The following is a 21036-nucleotide window of genomic DNA, read 5'->3' as shown; positions in this document are numbered from 1 at the left end:
GTGTTGTGCATAACGCTTGGGAATCTATCACTGTAAAAGTGGCTGAGCTTGGAGAAATACCACTTAAGGAGTGAGAGGTGAGCAAAGTAATTTTTTACCACTCCCCGTGTAAAACAGTGCCTTTCATCTTTTCTAAAAAAGTTAATCATAAACAACAAAAAGGTATACAAGGAATTCTGTTTTTCTAACCGCCTATCGACTTCTACGTGAGATCTTTATTGTCCATTTTATGAAAAAACAACAAAAAAAAATATCGATTGTGAAAAATTTCATAGCGAAAAACTACTACATGCGAATTTGTTTACAATGCTACAAGCAGCAGCTCGCTTGAGGCTCACAGATTTAACGTTAAAGTCGTGGGCTTCGAAATTAATATAAACATTGCACATTTTGTTAATAACGAAGGATTATAGTCATATCCTGCAAATATGTATTTTTTTGTATTTTTGCTGTTCACACCTTAACAGGAACGTGATTTTACCGATAATCATTAGGTATAAAGTAAGTTCCTTAGCTCTGTCTTGTTATACTTCATGATGAAGTCCGTGTGATCAGAAGAAAGCGGTCGGAGAAATAAATCAAGTTTTCAAGCTCACTAGTGTTCATTAAAAAAAATTGTTTAACGGCGCCCGTGGATGTTAGAGATGAGATGAAATCTATCTCTCTGTCGCGTGAGTAAAAGTTCGTAGGTCATGTGAGAAAGCGTCGAATGTTTGAGGAAGTTTCACTGCATGTGGTTTTTAGTTTGTTACCGTATTTTCTCGATTTAACGCCGGGCCCCGAATAAACGCCGGGTCTTGGAGGGGAAGTTGTAGATACACCCCCCAGACGTTTATTTATGGTATAACAAACTAACGGTATAAAGGCAAGATATACGGCTGTCAAGAAAAAGGCATAAAAACTTTTCTATAGTAACAGTAAGCTCGAATAAACTTCAAATTCAAACAAACGCCGGTCCACAAGGTCAAGTTTGATTTAAACGCCGGGCGCGTTAAATTGAGAAAATACGGTAATTGTGATGTTAAGCGTTTACAATTTTTGCAATCGATCATACATTGCTATCTAGTGTCTAGACGTTATACTTTGCAATATGCAGGGGCTTGTGCCACGCCCGGGGGAACTCCCATATAAAAGTGACGGGGACGCTCGTCGTTTCGCTTTGGGCTGTAAATTGCAGATTTTGGTCTCACTTGGGATGAAAACATACTATATATTGCCCATTCAGGTATCGCTTAGTACTGTGCATGACGAAATTTCCAAAAAAATGCGCTGCCACTGACCACAGAGAAATCACCCTTAGGGGTCATTTTAAGCTGAAGCCTCACCCACATTGGTCTCCTTTAGGAGTTTAATTTGAATTTGCTGACAAGCATCCCCGTCACTTTTATATGGTAGTCGCCCCCCCGGGGTGCCACGGTGCCTAGTCCACAATCGCGGCAGGGCAATTCCCTCTTATTCTTTTTCAGTTCCCTTTTTTCCCCTTAATTTTGTCAATAACAAAATTTTCAAATCTGTTTGATTCGCAACTTCCCTTTATCTTTTGCTTACATGTAACTTGGCTGATACAAGACCAAAACTGTCGAATTTGACCTGTCCGATTAGAATCTGCTTGTATAATCGAACAGGTCAAATAGGAGAGTTGAACAGCCAAATAAAAAATCGGGCATCAAATATTGATGGCCAACGAATAAAACAAATTAAGTCACGCTAGTAAATCAAAACCAAGAAAAAACTTCAGTGAGCCATTTTTCCACCTTCAGTTTGTATATCCAAGAAATTACTCAATTTCTCTTGTACCGTCAAAATTCTCAAAAATTTTCTTCCTTTCTTTGTTTCTTTTTCATTGAAAAAGACAAAACGCTATGATACCGACCTTCTCTAATACGGAAAACGTCGGACCCGAAATCTCGGCACCTGAGAGCAAATTCGGGACGGACTCTATAGTCCATTACCGTGAGCAGGAGATGCCGACAGTTTGGTTTCAGGTAGATGAGTTAAAACAACTGTGTTAAAAGACGTGTTTTAGCCTGTTTAATAACTGAACTCTTAAACCTGTCAATGATGACTTAAAATTGACATCATCGTGACCTCTAAAAAAACAGACGAACACCTTGCTCTGTCCCTTTGGTGACCGTATTTAAAAGGTTAAACTGTCATTGCTCGGTGAGGGAGGGTAGACTGCCTGCCTGCTGGCCTCCCACGCAAAGGTTTTCCCACGCAGAAGTTCTTAGTGGTTCGTCACGCGTTCCTTCTCCACGTTGGAGAGGATTGCGTGACGAGCCAAAAGAACGTATGCGTGGTTTAGCAAGACTGTAAGCAGCCCCTCTGGATTTTCGCGTGGGTGAGCACGTTACTTTCAAGCGAACACAGTTTTGGCCGTTTGCCTTGCTCGCGCGCACGTAAGAAGCAAGCCCGTGCGAAAATACCGAGGAATTGCTTGCAGTTTACTGGGAAATTAGGATCTCTTCTAACGATACTCCTACCTCCCTGTTCTTGCTTAACAGAATATAGTGAGACCTCTATTCAGGGGACACCCTCGGGTTCAAGAGAAGTATCCCCTGAATAGAAATGTCCTCTGAATGGAGATGTCCCTGGAGGTTCCACTGTATTTGTAGCCCTAAAAGTGATGTTTCACGGAACGATTCGCAACGACCATGTTTAGCGCAACAGAGCGTTGCAATATTGGAACAATGTTGCAACCATTCGAAACAATATCGTAACAATGAAGCAGCGCTGTGTTGCGCTAAAAATCGTCGTTGCAAATCGTCTCGTGTAACATCACTTTAAGAGAAACAAAGGCTTTGTTCACACTTTTCCGAATAGCTTTTTGGCTGCGACGAAAATCATACTGGATAGGGCTTCTGTTCAAAAACAAGAACGGTCGACTGAGTGGAGTGTCACATATCGGATAGATTTTGTGCCATACTTTGGCGCAGTGTAATATTCAGCACGTCGCGGAAGTAAATAAGTAGGAGCGAGGCCTGGAACCCACTGAGAAGGGAGTAAAATTTTAGGAGTGAGGACTGGAATCTAATGCACCAACCCTCTCGGCCAACTGTGCCGGCACGATGTTCAATGTGTGTGAAAGACTTGTGTCGTCACGGACTATTGCTATTCACACCTTCATGATACCGAATAGCTTTTTGTGTCGGCACGAAACGTTACCTGGCATCGTGTGAACATTGCTTAAGTCCCTAATTACGATCATTTTGTGTTACTTTTTTCACATGCTTTGCGTAATAAAGAACAACTACAGATTTAGAATGGTTGACGTTGTGAAAGAGCGAGAGATCTGGTCATCGAAGATTGATTTCATTCTTGCATTAATGGGCTATTGCATCGGCTTGGGTAACATATGGAGATTTCCATACCTTTGTTTCAAAAATGGTGGAGGTAGGTAGGTTCTTTATTTAGCAATTGCTGCAATTAGAATGCTACATTGTTCCTTGGGTAGAAGAAACATTTTTGGCGTGCGGTGGGATGTGTCGGCCAAAGGCGGAAGCTACGAGCGGCACAGTCACGGTAAAGACTTCATATAAAATTGCAATTCTAAGGTTATGTTTCGTTAGTAAAATCCAACCTATGGTCTCTTATCAGTGCTGCGTTCTGATTGGTTGAGTCACTACTAGGCTATATGTTATAGCCCACTAGCAGCGAAAAACGCCGGCTTTGAAAACGAAACAATGGCGGCTGAATCGCGTTTTGCTAGCTAAAGTCGTTTTTTCACGATATTTATGACCAACTAGTTGGATTTTACTAACACAATTATTCCTCTCGCTCTCTTGGCCTCTGAGTCAATAGCTCCCAATCGGCCTTCGGCCTCATGCGCTATTGACTCAGGGCCCATTCGGGCTCGAGAAAAAATTGTTAAATATTCAGCTTCCACCCAAACCATGTTCACACTACACCGGATTGCTTTCACTTCTGGACTAGTCAATCTTGTTTTCTCTCATCAAACTTGTTTTTTGAGTGTGACCATCCATTTATCCATACATAGATGGTCATAACTGAGCTAGCCTTTCTACAAACGCCGCATCCCCGTCCCCGGGAGGGGGGGGGGGCGTCTGTAAACAAGGTAAACTGAGCCCTCTCTACCAAGCGCATGGCTGTTAGGCCTGGGTTAGAATCTATACCCTAGCAATGCAGTGGCGGATCCAGACGATGAGGGGAGGAGGGGGGCTGAAAAATTTTTTTTTTCGTCCTTTCGTCGGGCCTCAGTTTGGTTTAAATAAGAGAGTAAGGGGGGGGGGGGGGGGCGCCGGGGCCTCTCCTCTGGATCCGCCACTGCAAAGTGTCTACACGAAATGATGTCTCATTTTAAAACTCGATTAAACTAAAAGAACTAATGGTTTCAAATTATTAGGTAGTTTTCTCATTCCTTACTTGATCTGCCTAATGGTGACCGCACTACCAGTGACGGTATTGGAGGTTGGCTTGGGGCAGTTTACCAGTCAAGGAGCAATCACTGCCTGGAACATCTGTCCACTTTTGCAAGGTAACCGAAATCCTAATGCAGTGAATACAGTAGTCACATGACATCACACGTGGGGCAAGGGTGACGCAGTGGTGAAGACACAGTTATCTCGCGGCGAAAAATGAAGAAAAACTCATCTGCTCCACTACTCTAACTCAAGACAAAAAGATACTCTTCTTTTTTGGCCATCTTAGCTTAAGAAGAAACAAAAAGCAAACTGCTGTGAATAACAACAAAAATTTAAATGTAGAATAAGTAACTAAAAAACATATTTGGATAAAAAATACTGCGCTAAAATGTTTCTCATATTAAAAAAAAAGTTAAAAAAGACGACGTTTCAACGTTCAGCTAACCTTATTATCAAGACATATTTAATTGTAAGAGTATTTGCATATAGTGAAAGCATGCAAATTATAAAAGGTAAAGTTTTTCACTGCTGACATTTTAATTCAGCGAATGTACTAAATCCATAATCAGCAGAGTTTCCTTTATCTTGCAATGGGTTTGCTACTGTCCTCTTGCCATAATTTCGAAATGGTACCCCTTTGATGTTGTGACTTGCTGACGTGATGTGAAAAATACTGACGTAATCGCCACTACGAACAACGGGGGACGGAAAGCTCGCGTGCGAATGATCATGCGCAGTATACCTCGATCCAGGCCCCGACTTACGTCTGGAACTGAGCCTTAATCCGTAGTCGTCCCATCTGAAATTCATTAGTTCCAAGCTATTTTTTAAATCAATTTTTACAAGATTTCCGAACTTTCATAAAAACTACACTACAAAGCCATCATGGCGTATGAGGCAATCCCTACCAAAGGTTAAACTTAATTAAGTGAGAAGGACCTTATTTTTAGTGGCGCGAAAATTTTCTTTGAACTTCCGTTAAACATAGCAAACGCTGAGAGCATTTAGTCGTTCTACCGCCGACCCAGGGATTATTTCTTATGGTAACTTCAAATGACATTTCCTTGAAATTATATAATATTTTAGGCTCATTGTATTTCAAGCTTTTATAAAATGTAATTTGAAATTCTTAATGTAAAGTAGTTTTAAAGACATAGGGACTGATACCAGCCTTTAAGCTGAATGGGCCACCTTGTTAAAATATATAGTTTACACAATAAACCCCTTTGAGGTTGCGCGGAAGACCGGCTCGAGATGGTTTTAAAGTGCATTGTGGGACTGTTTTTGGGGACGCATTTTCAACATGGCGGCAAATTCGTCCCTTAAAACAGTCCCACAATGCACTTTGACAACCACTCGAACCGGTCTCCCGCAACCTCAAAGTGGCTAATCTGATAAGTGCGTTTGCGCTGTCTTTGTTGTTTCACTAGGTATCGGCTATGCAAGTGTTCTTGTAGTGACCTGGATCATTATGTACTACCTTGTGGTTCTTGCGTGGTCGTTGTTTTACCTGTTTGCCTCGTTTCAATCGACACTTCCTTGGTCGCACTGCAATAACGAATGGAATACGCCAAACTGCGTGGATCACAATAGTGGACACAACCAAGACGGAGAGCATAACAACACATTCCAAAATGTTACCTCTCTCTTTAACTTAACGGTAGCAAATGTATCCAAGCGAGTGCCGGCAATCCAGGAATACTGGGAGTAGGTGTCTTTTTTTTTTAAAAGCTATTGGAATTGAATTTAGGAGAAGTTAAAAGGGGCGGTGCTAGCCTAAGAGCGAGCACAATGCTATGGCAAAGTAAATATCGAAGAATTACTGTTACTAAACACCCGCGTTTTCCCAAGTTAATTTAATCAGGTTCTTACATAAATAAATGGTAATTAGCTCAAATTTAGGCTATTTAGGTTCTTGATTAGGTTCTTATTTTCTGGAGGAAAAAATACAGTACATTAACTCAGTGAATGGTACACCAAGATCAACAAAAATTGTGTGAAAACGAGGCTTAATAGTCGTTGAAATAAGCAAGATATTGGGCAAAGAAAGCAGAAATATAAATATGGGCAAATTTAACCCTACTTCGCAGAGCAGGTTATCAAAACTGACCACAAACGTTATGGAGAGGCAAACAGAATACACCGAACTGAAAAACGACCTGATCGACCTGCTGTTAAGCCCATTAAATTTTTGACCAACAAGCAACATGTTGTATGTTAGATCGGGTTGAAACGAGTTAAAAACTATTTAGCCCGCTCACTCAGATTCAACATAATCCAACAACACTGGACAAAACGTTTTAGGAAATCATTGGAAGTGACATCTGTCCAGTACATTGTTCCGGACCACGCTTTGTCGTTTGAAACTGATTTCTTTTTACAATTTGCGCAAAATATTTCTGTCTTTATCAGTTACAGGGTGTTACGTCTTTCTAATGGTCTGAACGAACCAGGACCAGTGAACTGGGACCTGGCCTTGTGCCTGTTGTTGGCGTGGATTATCTGTTACCTCTGTGTCAGTAGAGGGATTAAGACAAGTGGCAAGGTTAGTAAACACTTGTTGTGTGTTAGGCCAAGTTCATACGACGAGCTTCTGCCAATTTTATTTGAGAAGAAAAGTGTGAAGTCACAAAACTTGAAAATTGCGAAATTATGGGATTGGTTAGCATATTCAGAAACAGTAAGATGGATAAAGGTCCCTCGCCAAAAATCAACCTGTTAGTGCAAATTGGTGAAGAGATATAAGCACCGGTTTGCTCGTCGGTTTGCTCCGGCTTCGATCGTAACGTTAACGACTCAGGCCTATTTTAGACGGATTCTCTGAAAAAACTCCGTCTTCGGGGAAGTCTCTTATTAGTAATTATTCAATTTCAATTTCAATCTCATTGCCACTCAAGTCAATAAATGAATTATCTGGTGCTGCCTCCTCGATGTCCGACAACGTAAGGTCAACAAATGCCCGGGTTAGTCGTCCGAGAAGCAGTTTTTGTGATGTCATCACCTCTTTTCTCTGTTGGGTTCAACAGACGCAGGGGTTTAGCGTGAGATTGGAAGAAAAACACACTGGAAGAAAAGTTAGAGCACCATGCAACAAGGGGGTCTGTACTTCCCCAGAAAATTTTAAAATTTACGCGTGTCGGAAATGCCATTTCGGAACTAAATACGAAGGAAAATGCTGTGAGGGTGCAAGGAAGGGTACATTTTTTCGTTTTGAATATTTTCCAGCTTACAATCTCATGAAATCAACATGTTATTAAAGCTGTTACCTCCCCTCTCTTTCATTGTATTGAAACCATTAAGATTAAGACTCGGAATTAAGATCTTTTTACGAACCTGCTCACTTGGCTTATTTTTCAGGTTGTCTACTTTACAGCCACTGCTCCATATATTTTAATAACGGTTCTTTTGATCCGAGCCGTTACTTTGCCAGGAGCAGGAGAAGGAATCAAGTTTTATCTCAAGCCTGATTGGTCAAGACTTAAAGATGGCCAGGTGATTTTACTCTAAGCTCATTACAACTCACTTACAAGAAGTTTTAACAATGTGAAGTTCTAAAACTGTGTCCCCCCAAAACTAAGTCGCTTACGAGAGATGGTCGTTTACAAAAGGTTCCAATTGACATAGTAATTTATCTCGGAAAATTTCGGTGTTTTTTATTTTCTCTTATGGGTGGTGGTCGCATATGAAGGTTCGATTTTATAAAATTTGTGCCTGTAGTTAATTTAAGAAAACAGAAGACAAAATTTCCATAATATTTCGTTTTACCGACAAAGTTGATAAAGTCTATTCACTAAAGCAAAAAGATTGAAAGCCTGACGTTTTGAACGCTAGCTTTTTGCCAGCGTAAATCTAAAGGTTGCCGGAGGCGACAGGTTACAATCATCTCTTTCTTAGACGGAAATCTATGGGAAAAACAGAAAATGCCAGGTGTTTGTCTTATAGAGAGTCAAGGACAGTGACTGCAGAACGTTTGGGACCAACTCTAGGTGTCTGCTTAAGGGATGTGTCCGTTATGAGAGGGTTGGCTGTAGAACCATCAACTTCATCATCATCTTTCTAACATATTAAAGGCGACATAAAAAAGCAGATCTATCAAAAATAGATTTTGGTATATTACCGAATAGCCTCCCACGCAGGCGTTTTTAGGGGAGCTCGTTTTTCATCCCTCCCCACAAACGCCTGCTCAGCCGGAAACATCATTCCTTTCCCATTGTTTAATTTGCGTGGTGAGTGACCAATAAACAGTTGTGCAATAAAGTGTTGACAGGCTAAACGCGTCTAAAACGTGACCCTAAAGTTACCGTTTTCCTTCTTTTCTTTCCTTCGTAAAGGTTATGAAGTACATGAAGTATTCTAAAATTTGATTTAATCTTGTTTTTGCCGCTCTGAATCTAACATTTATTGGAGGTTAGAAAGTTTTTCAGTGTTTCATGCAGATCGAGTAATTATCAGCCCTTTGGAATTTGGAAAGTACAATGTGATTAGCTAAGCATGGGAAAGGAATGTTGCCTTCGGTTGAGCAGGCGTTTGTTGGGAGGGATGAAAAACGATTTCCCCTAAAAACGCCTGCGTCGGAGGCTTATTACCGAAGCACCAAAATTAATAAAATATGGTTATCTATGCATCCAGGAAATTTTGGTTTTGACAAAATCATCCGTCCGTACGTACGTCCACCTTTCATGCTAGCGTAGTCGAAGGCATATACAATGAGTGTTTAAATTGCTATGGTCAATATATTAACAGCCGTCAAAAAACGACATCAGCTGACCAGTGTCACATTACTGTATCGCAGGCTAGGGTGTACAACACATTGAGATCACAAGTTTATTTTAGGTTCTCCGCTATATTATGATCGCAGGCTCAGGTCCATTTTTTTCGTGATATAGTTTGCTTGTTGTTTATGGCTAAATTTGAATAACTTAAAGACATTTCTTAAAAGATTCCACGAGAGCTTCCCTTTTGTCCATGGTTAAATCTATACTTTATCAACGCCTTTCTTTTCTCCCAGGCCGGCAACAATGACAACAACAAGCTTTATTTGCATGACCATACAAGCACGTGACCATACAAGCACGTGACCATACAAGCACCTTCAGTATTGCAAAAGCTATATTTAGCAATCAAAATTACAACACAGGGCAATTACGTTACTTTGATAATAATTTGTCACGAATATCAAAACAAGCTGAAATATATTTTATGAATTGTATATTGATAAAGTAATTAGAAGAGTTCATCAGTTCATTGATCAAACCGTTTATAGGTAACTGGGTAATATTTGGAATCAGAGTCTTGACTCTATAGTAAAATTTACTCATAATCATAGAGTATGTAGGACATTGAAAAAGAAAGTGAACTTCGTCTTCTATTCCATTGCATCCACAAAAAGGGCAATGCAGTGTGTGCAGTGTGTGCCCGGCACAGACCTAGCAACTGTAGATTCGTTAAATTCCCATTACTCAGACAAAAGTAATTTTTACTTTAAAGGTTTGGTTGGACGCTGGTACACAAGTTTTTTATTCATATTCCATTGGAATGGGCGGCTTGATTGCACTCGGAAGCTACAATAAGTACTACAACAATTTTTACAGGTACAAACAAACAAGTAAACAAACAGATGTGACTGAACAATTCAACTTTACCGGGTGATGAATTGTACCCGATAGGCTTACATTTTAGTAGTCTACGTTTCGCATGTCATATCTCCCTTCTTCCCCGCCGAGCTTTTGCTTGTTTCATGTTTTACTTGATACGTATACGGCAAGTTTAATACCATTAACTGACGTGATGCAACTAACTTTGACTCTGACGATGACTACCGCTCAGGTTGTCGAAACGTCAGTCACTGTCAACATTAAACAGTCCTACGTTCACCCGGACGATCATACTCAAACTACTTATAATCTGTCCATGTAAGGACGAAATAGGTAAAATTAGGTTCCAATTCTCGGCGGTCTTGGGAAACTCTTTTTAGACTTTGAAAAAAGTTTGTCAACACTATTTCAGTATTTCGGTGACGATAAGCGGTGGGGCCGGGAGGGGGGGGGGGAATTAGTAACTCTATTGTTTTCTACTTAAGTTTCTTGACCCACTCCGCCTGCCAGTATGACGTCACATAGTAACGGGCATGAACCTCGGGTCGCTTGCGCAAATTAGCAAGGGATTCGACAGTTATTTGGAAGAGCGAGGTCGAGGAAAAACTAAGAAGCTAGCAAGTATCGCTATATATCGCTCAGTGATCGAACGTGTGTGAGCTTTGGTGTTGCCATAATCTGCTTGTGTAAAAGGTTTTGATATTTTGTGTCCGTGATTGCATAATTTTGTTAATTTGTTTTACGGGCCGTGTTGCGGGATCGCCATCTATTTCACGGAACCGGCAAGGTCATCAAAACTTAAATTTTTTTCCCTAAAATAGGCAAGGTCTAGTCTCCAGAATAGGAGGTTCCATTCACAGATGACACATATTTATATTTCATCTATTCTAACCTAACTTCATATCATTCCTTTCCAGTGTGGGCCTCTGTTGATCTCCTAATTCTTCACCAATAACAGTAAAGCTAGTTCGATCGTTTATCTACATCGAGTCGGCCTGTTGAACCCGATGCGAAATAGCTTTGAAATACGCGCGTTAGCTAATTTTCCTCAAATGTATATTTGAATTCATGATAAATACAGCTCCAACAGCTTCAAACAGCGTCTATGGAAGAGAAAAATTTTTTTGATTTGACAAAATTAATTTTTTAAATCATGTGTGTCACTGTGGTGCAGTGGTCTATTTACACCTAACACCCACCAGCGACCCACTGGCGAAAGTTAAACTTGCCTTTTGTACATCGTCTTAATCATCAATATTATTATCCTAAAATCTCCACTGGGTTCCCCCACCCCAAAAATAATTAAACGAAACCTTTTATTGCTTTTCGGGATTTAATTACAGAATTACAGGTGTATGCCCAATACAGTATTAAAATGCGGTTAAGCAACAAGATTCAATGCTCACAGTCTCTCACAAATACGTGTCATTTAGCTTCCTCTTTCAACGCTACAGCTAAGCAAACTTTGAGATGAATGATATGGGTTCCACTAGCTCTGAAGAGCTGAAAATACGCACAATGTAAAGCATAATACATCCTTTGATGAACCTCCTATTGCTGTGTCCAAACTCTTCAATCTTGCTGTGCACTGGCCCTCAAAAGTGTGACCGGTCGGTATGATTGCCCGTAAAATTTGCTCGACGATAGAAAGGAATCTTTAAAATTCATAACACCACTGGACATTTCATTCCAAAAAAGTACTCAACTCTAGTTTTCTATGACAATAGAAACCTTAAAATCTCCAAATCCAAGAAATCGGAACAGTATTTCCGTGATAAACTAAAAGTTTTTATCCGTCTCTTCCATGAACACTTTGGTCGCCATCTTGAAAGTTACCGACGCCAGACGTGACGTCATAATGGCAGGCGGACTGTACCACAGATTTCCTTGGAGACACCTCCTCCCCTGGGTGGGGATATGCAAACACTGACATAAAAGCCCAACAATTCTCAACCTCAAAACAAACACACAAATTAAAAACAATAAAAACGGAAGAGTGTTCATAAGGAGCTGAGGTAAGCGATCAGCTGAGAATTTGTGCATTTTTGCTGAATGATTGTTTTCTTCCCCTTCAGGGACTGCATATGGAACGCACTCTGCAACAGCGGAACAAGTGTTTATGGCGGATTTCTGATTTTCTCTATTTTGGGTTTTATGGCGAAACATGAAGGTGTTGAGGTCAAGGATGTAGTTCAGGCAGGTTCGTTTGCTCACGACCTAAAAAAAATGGTTTGAGTTGCTATGGTGGAATTTAAAAACGCAAAGATATATAATATCCCCGAAAAGGAGCGAAGTCGCTTTCACCTGCGCTGTACGTTTGTTAGCGTCCAGTGCCCAGGCCCAGTTTTTTCTTGACGCACATTTATTTGATGGACGGATGCCACTAAATATGATCGATTTAACGTCAGCATTTTCCAGTTTCATTCATCCCAACTTTCCAAACAAAAGATGAACATAAAATCTGCAGAAGCCATAGAATTACGGGTTTTCAACCTATGACGTACAAGAACGCTCTTTAAAGCGTTAACTCGAGCTTCCTTGGAGATTAGATAAGAAACAAGGCGCACGAGTGCGTGAACCGGGCCTTCTTTTAGTTCATACAATGATAGAGTGCCAGGGGAAAATGTGCACTACAGCCCATATGAACTTTTATGATGAATTGATTATGAATAACTGGAAAAAAATACTAACGGCTAGCAAATCAGTCTGGAAAGACTCGAACGTTCGAAAGGGGTGTACTTGACCATGAGTGCATAACAATGTTATGCTTCAAAGATGTGTTGAAGCTAGATTTCTTTTTCTTTAAATTAGCATGAGCTTCAGTCACAATCTTTGGTAGTAAACTAATATTTTGAAGGAAAAAACTTTGAAATAACACCCTGAAGAGGAAGAGAACATAATGGTTGGAATAATTATGCTAGGATTTTAAATTTGTTTTGGTTGCTGAAGTGCTTATTGTACATGCTAAATTGCTACAAAGGAGTAAAAATCCCAGATCTTCCCATGAGTAAGGTCTGTATTCACTTTTTATCACTCTGTTACAGGCACTTCAAAGGCAAACTACCGAAATCTTCTTTTAGCTAATTCATCGTCAGAAAACTTCGAAAAGTGGTTCGGCACTTATCGTTTGATTTGGGACCAAGTTCATCTTCTCTGAAAAAAAAAGTAAATAAATAAAGGATATGTCAATATTCCATTGCCTTGGTATTGATTCAACAACAAGCACAGAGATAACCACAGAAAACCCAAACCTATACTGTGTACCTCGTTGACGATAATCCCGAAACCAATTTAAATACAGAATATTATAATCGATTTGTCAATCCTTTTAATTGCAAGTTTGAATGTACAGTAGATGAACACAGCAAAGAGAAAAATTTCTAGAATAGATAATTTTGAAATTTCTAATAATGTTGGATCGATCAAAACGGAGTTTTGCAAGATGGAAATTCGACAGTAAGCAATCGCCCATTTTTTAAAGAGCTATAAGCTTACATGTAAACTTTGACTTTCAAATTTATTTTAAATCTCATTGTTAAATTAAAATTTAGCAATGAGATTTGATCGATCAAAATCATGTCGAATTTTAGCATCAAACAACTCTACGTGCTTTACAAACCTGCCGCTTCCGTGCGAGTTCGATACAAGTTAATCCATATATGCCGAAAAAGTCAAAGAATATTTCTTTCCTTCGATATAGTTATGATTAGGATTAGGATTTTGCCTCTAAGCCAATGAATTTGCGGAAATCGATCACGCGATATTTCGCCAGTACAGGCATGCGCTTTAAAGAGCAGGGGGCGATTTGACGACGAAAGGAAAAACCCAGGCCATTTTATAACCCGTCTCTTCCTGAAAGGAAGGCCGGGTAATGAGGAGGCGTTTAATTCTACCCGAAACTGGATTTCCTCGCTAAAAGTTTTTCACGTCCTATTTTATCGACGGTCGATTGGTCTTCCGGATATTTACTTTTTATATCGTATTCGACGATTTGCTCCTGACTGGATTGAGAACACGTGTATGAAAACACGAAAAACCAAGGGCCTCGATTCGAGAGAAATAACATCATCGCCAAAGAGCAAATACGTGATGAATATGGCGTGTCATATCAATCATCGCCTAAAATACATCGCGTGCTCATCGCAAGACTTACAATGAAAGTTTATCCCACCCGACCAGTTTGCCTTTCTATCGAAGTTATCCTCATAAAATTAATTTTTTTTAACGCCCGAAGTATTCACTTTTTTCAAAGTAATCAACGCTTTCTGCATTAATCTTTCCAAAGCTTTATTAACAAAACGTGCATGGCACCCTGGAAAATGTTTATATGTTCTCAGTCACGTCGTGATTTTTATCCCCAGTTTCCACGGTCTACGCTAGGAACGCCTGGGACCATGAATCCCCTCTTAGCGCACACACATGGAAAAAAAAAAAAAAAAAAGAAAGAAAGAAAGAAAGGCTTGCCCTTTTAGAGTACTTGCTGCTAAAGCAAGCTCGACTAACAGGAAACCTATGATTGGAAGGTCAGTCAAAGCTTGTTTATATAACGAAATGAGAAGTATTTTTAACTGATGAAACGCCAAAAGCAACTTATTAGAAGAGACAACTGCTCACCTAGTATAAAATAAGAAACAAATAATTCTTACCAATTTGGAGTTGCGTAAGGTTTTTCCATTTTTCGTTTGCACGTCCCAGGTAGCACGTCTCAGGTAGCACTTTCTCTCTCCTCGAACAATTTTATATTTCTCTTTATAGGACCGGGCCTTGTTTTCTTAGTTTATCCTGAAGCAGTTGCCCAGATGCCGTTGGCTCCTTTGTGGTCCGCGTTGTTTTTCTTCATGTTTCTTTTGCTTGGTCTGGACAGTGCGGTACGGTGAAAAAAACAAAGCCATTCAGACTTAAATACAACTTGTTGTCATAACTCAGTTATTTACGTCTTTTTGTTCTGGTTCCCATGTGTTGTTTCCACCACCACAAGTAAAACAGAAAACAGGATCACTGTGTCCCTGTACATGGAGAAATTAGTTAATCTTTAATAACACATACAAAAGTATAAAATGTGGAGAAACGTTCTATAATTCGTGTTGGCAGACCCAATCTTATTGCGTTAAAGTTCATATGAATTTACTCAATATCAATGTCAGTATTTATTTTTTGTTATTCTAAAGTTTGAAGTAGTTTGTTAAGTGTTGACGTTGCCTACAAAAGCCTGAACTAAATTAAAAAAGTCTCTATTTTGCTTCTGTACAGTTTGTGGTGATCGAAAGCATTATAACTGCTATTGTCGATTTATTCTCGCAACATCTGAGACGAGGATACCGCAAAGAATTGTTTACAGCTCTGATGTGTAGTCTGTGGTTCCTTTGTGGATTGTCCATGGTTACTAAGGTAAAGCTTTATTGACGGGTCTTGGGGAGAGGCCTGGGAGGTCTGCTTCTCCTTATTTGAAGGCCAAACTGAAGCCCAAAGGGTTGTGAAATGTTTTTCTAGGAAAGATCTGATTCTAGCGCTGAGGTTCTGTAAATAGCTCAGTGAGCGTGCTTTTTATAAACTAAATCCAAACCCGAAAGTTATAACATAAGTTATTTCATAACTAAAAGGGCCTGTTTAAATTAGTAACCTCTGCTTTAATCAGCTCTTTCAAAATAGTATCATCAAATACGAAAAATTCAAGTGTTGATTAGCACGTACATTCCTTGTAGAAATTCAGTTTTATCAGCTGCATCGCACACTTCAAAGAAAGTCTGGAATGCAAGACTGAAATATTCAGGAATAATTAACCATGTTACCTGCTTTTAACATTCAGTTATCGTTTTTAAATCGTTTAGAAAACGAGAAGCGTCAACTTTAATGAGGAGAAAGTGTAAAATGTAAATGTAAGATTTGCGTTTACGCGCCAGTTGTCGGTACATTGTGATAAGTCCTTGCCTTTGAATGTAAACTAGAAGTATCGATGACACAACATTAACATTATTTTTTAGGGTGGTATGTACGTGTTTCAGTTGTTTGACGCATATTGTGGTGCCGGAACAGTCCTGTTGTTAGTTGTCTTGGGTGAATGTTTGGCCATTGGATGGTTTTATGGTGAGAAACCTGCTTGGACTTCTACCTAGAGAAATTAGCTTTCTAGCTAGCATTTCCCAATGCCCAAAGCACCCTTCATTGGGTCAGCTATATACATTGTTATACTGTGTGTTGTTTCCCTGACATGCTAGTTAATTCCCATTTTGTAATATTACTCTGCAAATATGGTAGTTCACACGTGCTATTGCAAATTGACTACTACTGAATCAGTGTCGTATTGATCCAAAATTACTGCATATTGAAAGGCTACCTTGTTTTCTGCAGCTCACTTTTGGATTTCTAATGTAGAGAGGTATCAATCCAATACTGAACCGATACTAACCCAGCTAGTGTGTGAGTAGTGTGACAATGTTTCAAGGAACCTGGGTACACGAAGTGAAGGCTAACAAAGACGTCAGGAAATAGTGCATATACGTTTTTCTGCACTCCTTAGCCCACCAACTCTCCATGGCAACCCTAATTCAAATCTTGATCAAAATGTATTAGTCAAAGATCGTCCGTGGTTATATAAAAGTTGTTTTGTCTTAACTTGAGTGCAGGCAGTGAAAAATTTGTTTGAAAATCTTTTGAGGAATGTTTTCAGAATCTGCGAGTAAAAAACAACAAGCAAACACTGAAGTAAATGACAGGTTACTATTTCTTCTCTTAGAGATGCAACTATGTCGATAAAAAATACTAATCTCGTAATCATCTTGTATTGGTTTTGTGTGCGATTCCTTTTGTTTATTTTGGACAGGTCGTGACCGTTTCTATAGCAACATAGAGGCTATGTTGGGATTTCCTATCAATCCCTGGTGTGGCTGGTGCTGGAAATATCTGTCACCAATATTTTGTTTGGTTAGTACATGATGGCTTTCTGAAAGAACTGTGTTCAAGGCTCAGACTACAAAATAACACAAGTCGGTAGCCTCATTGGAAATAAACACGTGATCTGTTATATTTCTGCTACGTAGCTCTTTCACTCTACTGGCAAGACTATGGCAAGGCAAAGACGCATTTTATCTGTCGCCACGTCAAAAAACAATCCAATTGACCTACCTCTTTTAAATAGGTTTGTGATCCATCACGTAATGTCGATTAGAATCATTCACTCGCCAGCCTTCAAAAGAATAAAGAGCTCAACCCACGACCCCTTCAAAAAAAGTAAAAAAGGGCGTTCCTCTTAAAATGTGTCCTCTAAAGCACCAATTAGTCTCTGGAATAGTTTTCTCTAAAGGGACGGACCATTAGAAAATTTATGGGGGAGATGGAGGAATTTTTGAGCCAAATTATATTTTTTCGTTTACATTTCCCTTACATGATTTATTTGAGGCCAGAGCATGAAATTTTTTTATGGTTACTTGACCTGCATGATTTTTTCCGGTTATTTTTCCCTTGTGCGAATTTTTTTTTCGTACTTCGCCCGCCCGCCTCGCCTCCATAAGTTTCCTAATGGTCCGTCCTTAACTAACGATTTAGTGTTTTGGGGCAAATTCTTTATCCCCTGACTTATTTTTCTTTTCTTTTCTAGGCTGTATTTGTTTTCTACCTTTCTACTTATCAGCCACTCAAGTATCGAGAATATGTTTATCCTGCCTGGGGACAGGCGATTGGCTGGCTGATGACCCTGTCGTCACTATCCTTAATTCCAGCTGTTATGATATGCAAACTGATGAACGCCACTGGATCAATCAAAGAGGTAATTATCTGCTGCTGTTGTAACAATAGCAACTCAATTGGCTCAGTATGCATAATTCATCAGAGCTAAAATAGACAGACGGCTTCATGATTTAAAAATTTTTAAGCAATGGCACTGGACTATTCTTAGTCGCTTATTAAGGGTCACTAGCCTCTAACTTCTCCCTTCAGTAATACTGCTCAACCTTTATTATTATCATTATTATTATTATTATTATTATTATTATTATTCAAAAGTAGGTTGAGTTTGATCGTCCGGGTGAACGTAGTCCTGAATAGGACTGTTGTTGTTGACAGTGACTGACGTTTCGACAACCTGTGCGGTAGTCATCTTCAGAGTCAAAGACTTTGACTCTGAAGATGACTACCGCACAGGTTGTTGAAACGTCAGTCACTGTCAACAACAACAGTCCCATTCAGGACTACGTTCACCCGGACGATCAAACTCAACCTACTTTTGAAATGACTCCTGGGTTCAAACCTTTCACAGTTATTATTATTATTATCATTATTACATCCAACAGAGAATTTTTCCTGTTTTGACGGCTAATGAAAGGAAAGGAAGAAATTGTTAAATAAAATTATGTATTATAAGAAAAAAGATGTCTAGGAGCTAAATAAACATACGTTTTCGTACGAGCGCTTAGCTATAAAATGATATTTTTTTACACAGTGGTGACAGATAAAATTGTAGCAAAAAACACAACAAAACAATGGCTGCCAAAAAACACACAAATATCGAAGAAATCGGTCTATAACAGGAGCTCCGTTTGAGAGCTCCTTCATTCGTGCCGACCGCGTGGGCATCAAACAATGATATAGGATGTGAAAATATAGGAAATGATCGACAAGTGTAAAACTAGGTCTTGATTGTTCAACAAATTCACCTCATTAGTGCCAGAGGGAGAGTATTGAGTAATGTTTGGAGAATATCCATGCTGATATCAGGGTTTAAAGGGTCAAAGACCTTTTCTTAACTACCCCCTAGTGACGTACTCTTGAGAAAGCTGTTACCTGTCCTAACATTTTCCACATAACCTGTTTGCTTTCTGTACTTAAGAGTGAGAGAGGTTTTAAAACAGATAGCAAGAGATTATCCTTAGGCCTCTATTTAAAGACCTTTCTTAACTCTCATCCCATTGAGGCATTTTCTATAGAGAAAAGTGTCCACCGCCTTGCACTTTCCTCGTTACTAGCCAGTCAGATCAATCATAATTTAAGGCAGTGTGATAGAGGATTTTAAAACCAGACGTGCGTTAGGACAAGAAATTCCATTGATAAGGAGTCTAGAATACAGTACCGGGAATTCAGAATTCAAGACTGTCTTTGATGAACCGTAACTGAAAGCAAGTTGAGAAGAGGCCCTAGGTAGTTTCCGAGTAAACAAAGACATCAGTTTTATGAAAATCGTTTTGAGGTGTTCCTTATTTTTTCTATTAATAGAGCTAACCCTTAAAATGTGAGATTCAATCAAATGCTTATTACTACCAAAAGGTTTTCTGATTTTGTTAAAATATCCCTCCATAAATTCACCTACCATTTAATTTCAGCGATATCACAGTATCCTTCATTGATAACCTTAACTGTCTTTATCGCTAGTTTTTGCATCTCTTGTGTGGAGGCGTGTGTGGCCGAGCAGTTCATAACACCTCGAACTCTGGATCTGGAGGTCCGGGGCTCAAGCCTCGCCCGTCGCGATGTTTCCTTAGACAGGGCACTGTACTCAACTTTGTTTCTCTTCACCCAGGTGTATGAATGGGTACCGGTGACATACACTGTAATGCACTTGCATCCTCTCCAGGGGGGAGTCGCAATACTTCTAATCATGCGTCATGCTAAGGAAATGGGTTTAAGCTCCGGCCGTTTGGGCCTTTGGCTCTTGTGCGTCTTTACCTTACCTTACCTTTTGCAACTCAAACCGTTATAGAACGAAATTTCATTTCCTCACTGAGAGCGATAAATCAACTCATATCATCATTATTTAGTGGTTGTTGATTTTTGTTTATTACAGCGGCTACGAGAATTGACGATACCCGTTTTGTTTCATCGCCAAGAAGACAACGAGACTGCACAACTTATTCCCAAAGAAAGCAGCAAGGCCTAATAGTCGTCGAAAACAACAGTTTGAATAGAATACAGCGCGTATTCTCTGAAGAAGCAAATGAATGCTAGAATAAAAGCTAAGGCTTCTGTATCTAAAAAAAAGAGGTAAATGAACTTAATAGGAAACATTCACAGAAATTTGCTTGAAGGGGATATTTCACGACGATATTGCTGTTTTAGGTCAAATCTGTGTATAAGTCATTGCAAAAAATTGCTCCCCGGGCAGAGTTATGAATGTTTTGGTGATTTTTGCATGCATATCATTAAGCCTTGAAAAGCTTAACCCAATTTTTTCAAGTTTCGATCCATGTCCATCCATCCTACGTCGCCAAGCGACCATGTCTTTGATACGACGTCAGCAACATCTTAATCTATCTATGAGAGCCAACTGACTTTCTCAAGTCAGTTGGTAAAACCAAAAGTTTGGGAATTGCTGGGGCTAATGCCAGCTTTAAATGGAGTCACAAAGTTTTCTCTCGACGTTTTCCTCAGGATTACCTATATAACACGTCATCAAAGGACCCTACATAAGTAGTAGAAAAATTCCTTTAGTTACATAATAATCATTCCAGTGCATTAAAAGAAGGCGTTGCGAAGCATATACTTGGGCGTCGTTGAATAACTGGGTAACTGGTGCAATGGTGTTGTTTATTGTTAAGGGTTGGTTGAGATGTGTAAAGTAAAGTTGGACGTGGACCAAGCGTTGCTTCAAGGGGAGGACTCGAACTTTCCCTCAAATACGACCAAATACTAAGAAATGATATAGCCTACTTGCAAGCTCTCCTACTTGCAAGGTGTTTCTAAACACACTGGGCTTGTGAAAAAAAGGACTGTCCCAGATATGGAAACCAATGAAGCTTCCCCAGCTAGCGAAACGAGTCCAGCAGCCTTTGTGAAAACGGAAGAAGAGAATTCAAAAATCAGTGGCCGAAACTACTTGCGCTGAAGTGGGCGGGTGAGATCAACGCGCGGCCAAGCAATAGAGGCCTGGGAACTGTACAAATCAAATCCATCCAGAGTGACCTGGGGTGGCCTTTCTAGGGACCAGTACGTTTCTTGCCCAAAGTTAGCCTCCCCCTCTGGAAACATAGTTCTGAACCACTCTCAAACTGTCTTGCCCACTCTCCAGACCCACATTTACAATCTTAGAAACTCTTACAACAAAGAAACATAATTCGCCATATACCTTGTTACTT

The 21036-nt window shown here is 39.7% G+C and overlaps 1 protein-coding gene across 2 annotated transcripts; it reads left to right on the top strand.

The window, feature by feature from the left end:
• The first annotated feature begins 5 nt into the window (after window positions 1-5).
• On the top strand, window positions 6-20454 carry LOC140930760 (sodium- and chloride-dependent taurine transporter-like). 2 transcript variants are annotated; one of them, XM_073380473.1, is made up of 14 exons: window positions 6-77; window positions 3246-3397; window positions 4368-4495; window positions 5813-6089; window positions 6795-6927; window positions 7740-7874; window positions 9870-9973; window positions 12052-12176; window positions 14732-14844; window positions 15227-15364; window positions 15958-16060; window positions 16797-16897; window positions 17571-17738; window positions 19749-20454. In XM_073380473.1, exons 2-14 carry the CDS (start codon window positions 3264-3266, stop codon window positions 19839-19841), a joined length of 1752 nt encoding a protein of 583 aa, XP_073236574.1. In that variant the 5' UTR covers window positions 6-77; window positions 3246-3263; the 3' UTR covers window positions 19842-20454. The 2 variants fall into 2 exon arrangements, with proteins under 2 accessions (XP_073236574.1, XP_073236573.1); XM_073380472.1 differs by lacking the exon at window positions 6-77 and having other exon boundaries at window positions 3071-3397.
• Window positions 20455-21036: the final 582 nt, after the last annotated feature.

This window comes from Porites lutea, chromosome 3 (genome assembly GCF_958299795.1).
Source record: "Porites lutea chromosome 3, jaPorLute2.1, whole genome shotgun sequence".
In the NCBI taxonomy this organism is placed as follows: domain Eukaryota; kingdom Metazoa; phylum Cnidaria; class Anthozoa; order Scleractinia; family Poritidae; genus Porites; species Porites lutea.
Note: the sequence above shows the minus strand (reverse complement) of the source record. Positions and strands in the feature narration are given on the sequence as shown.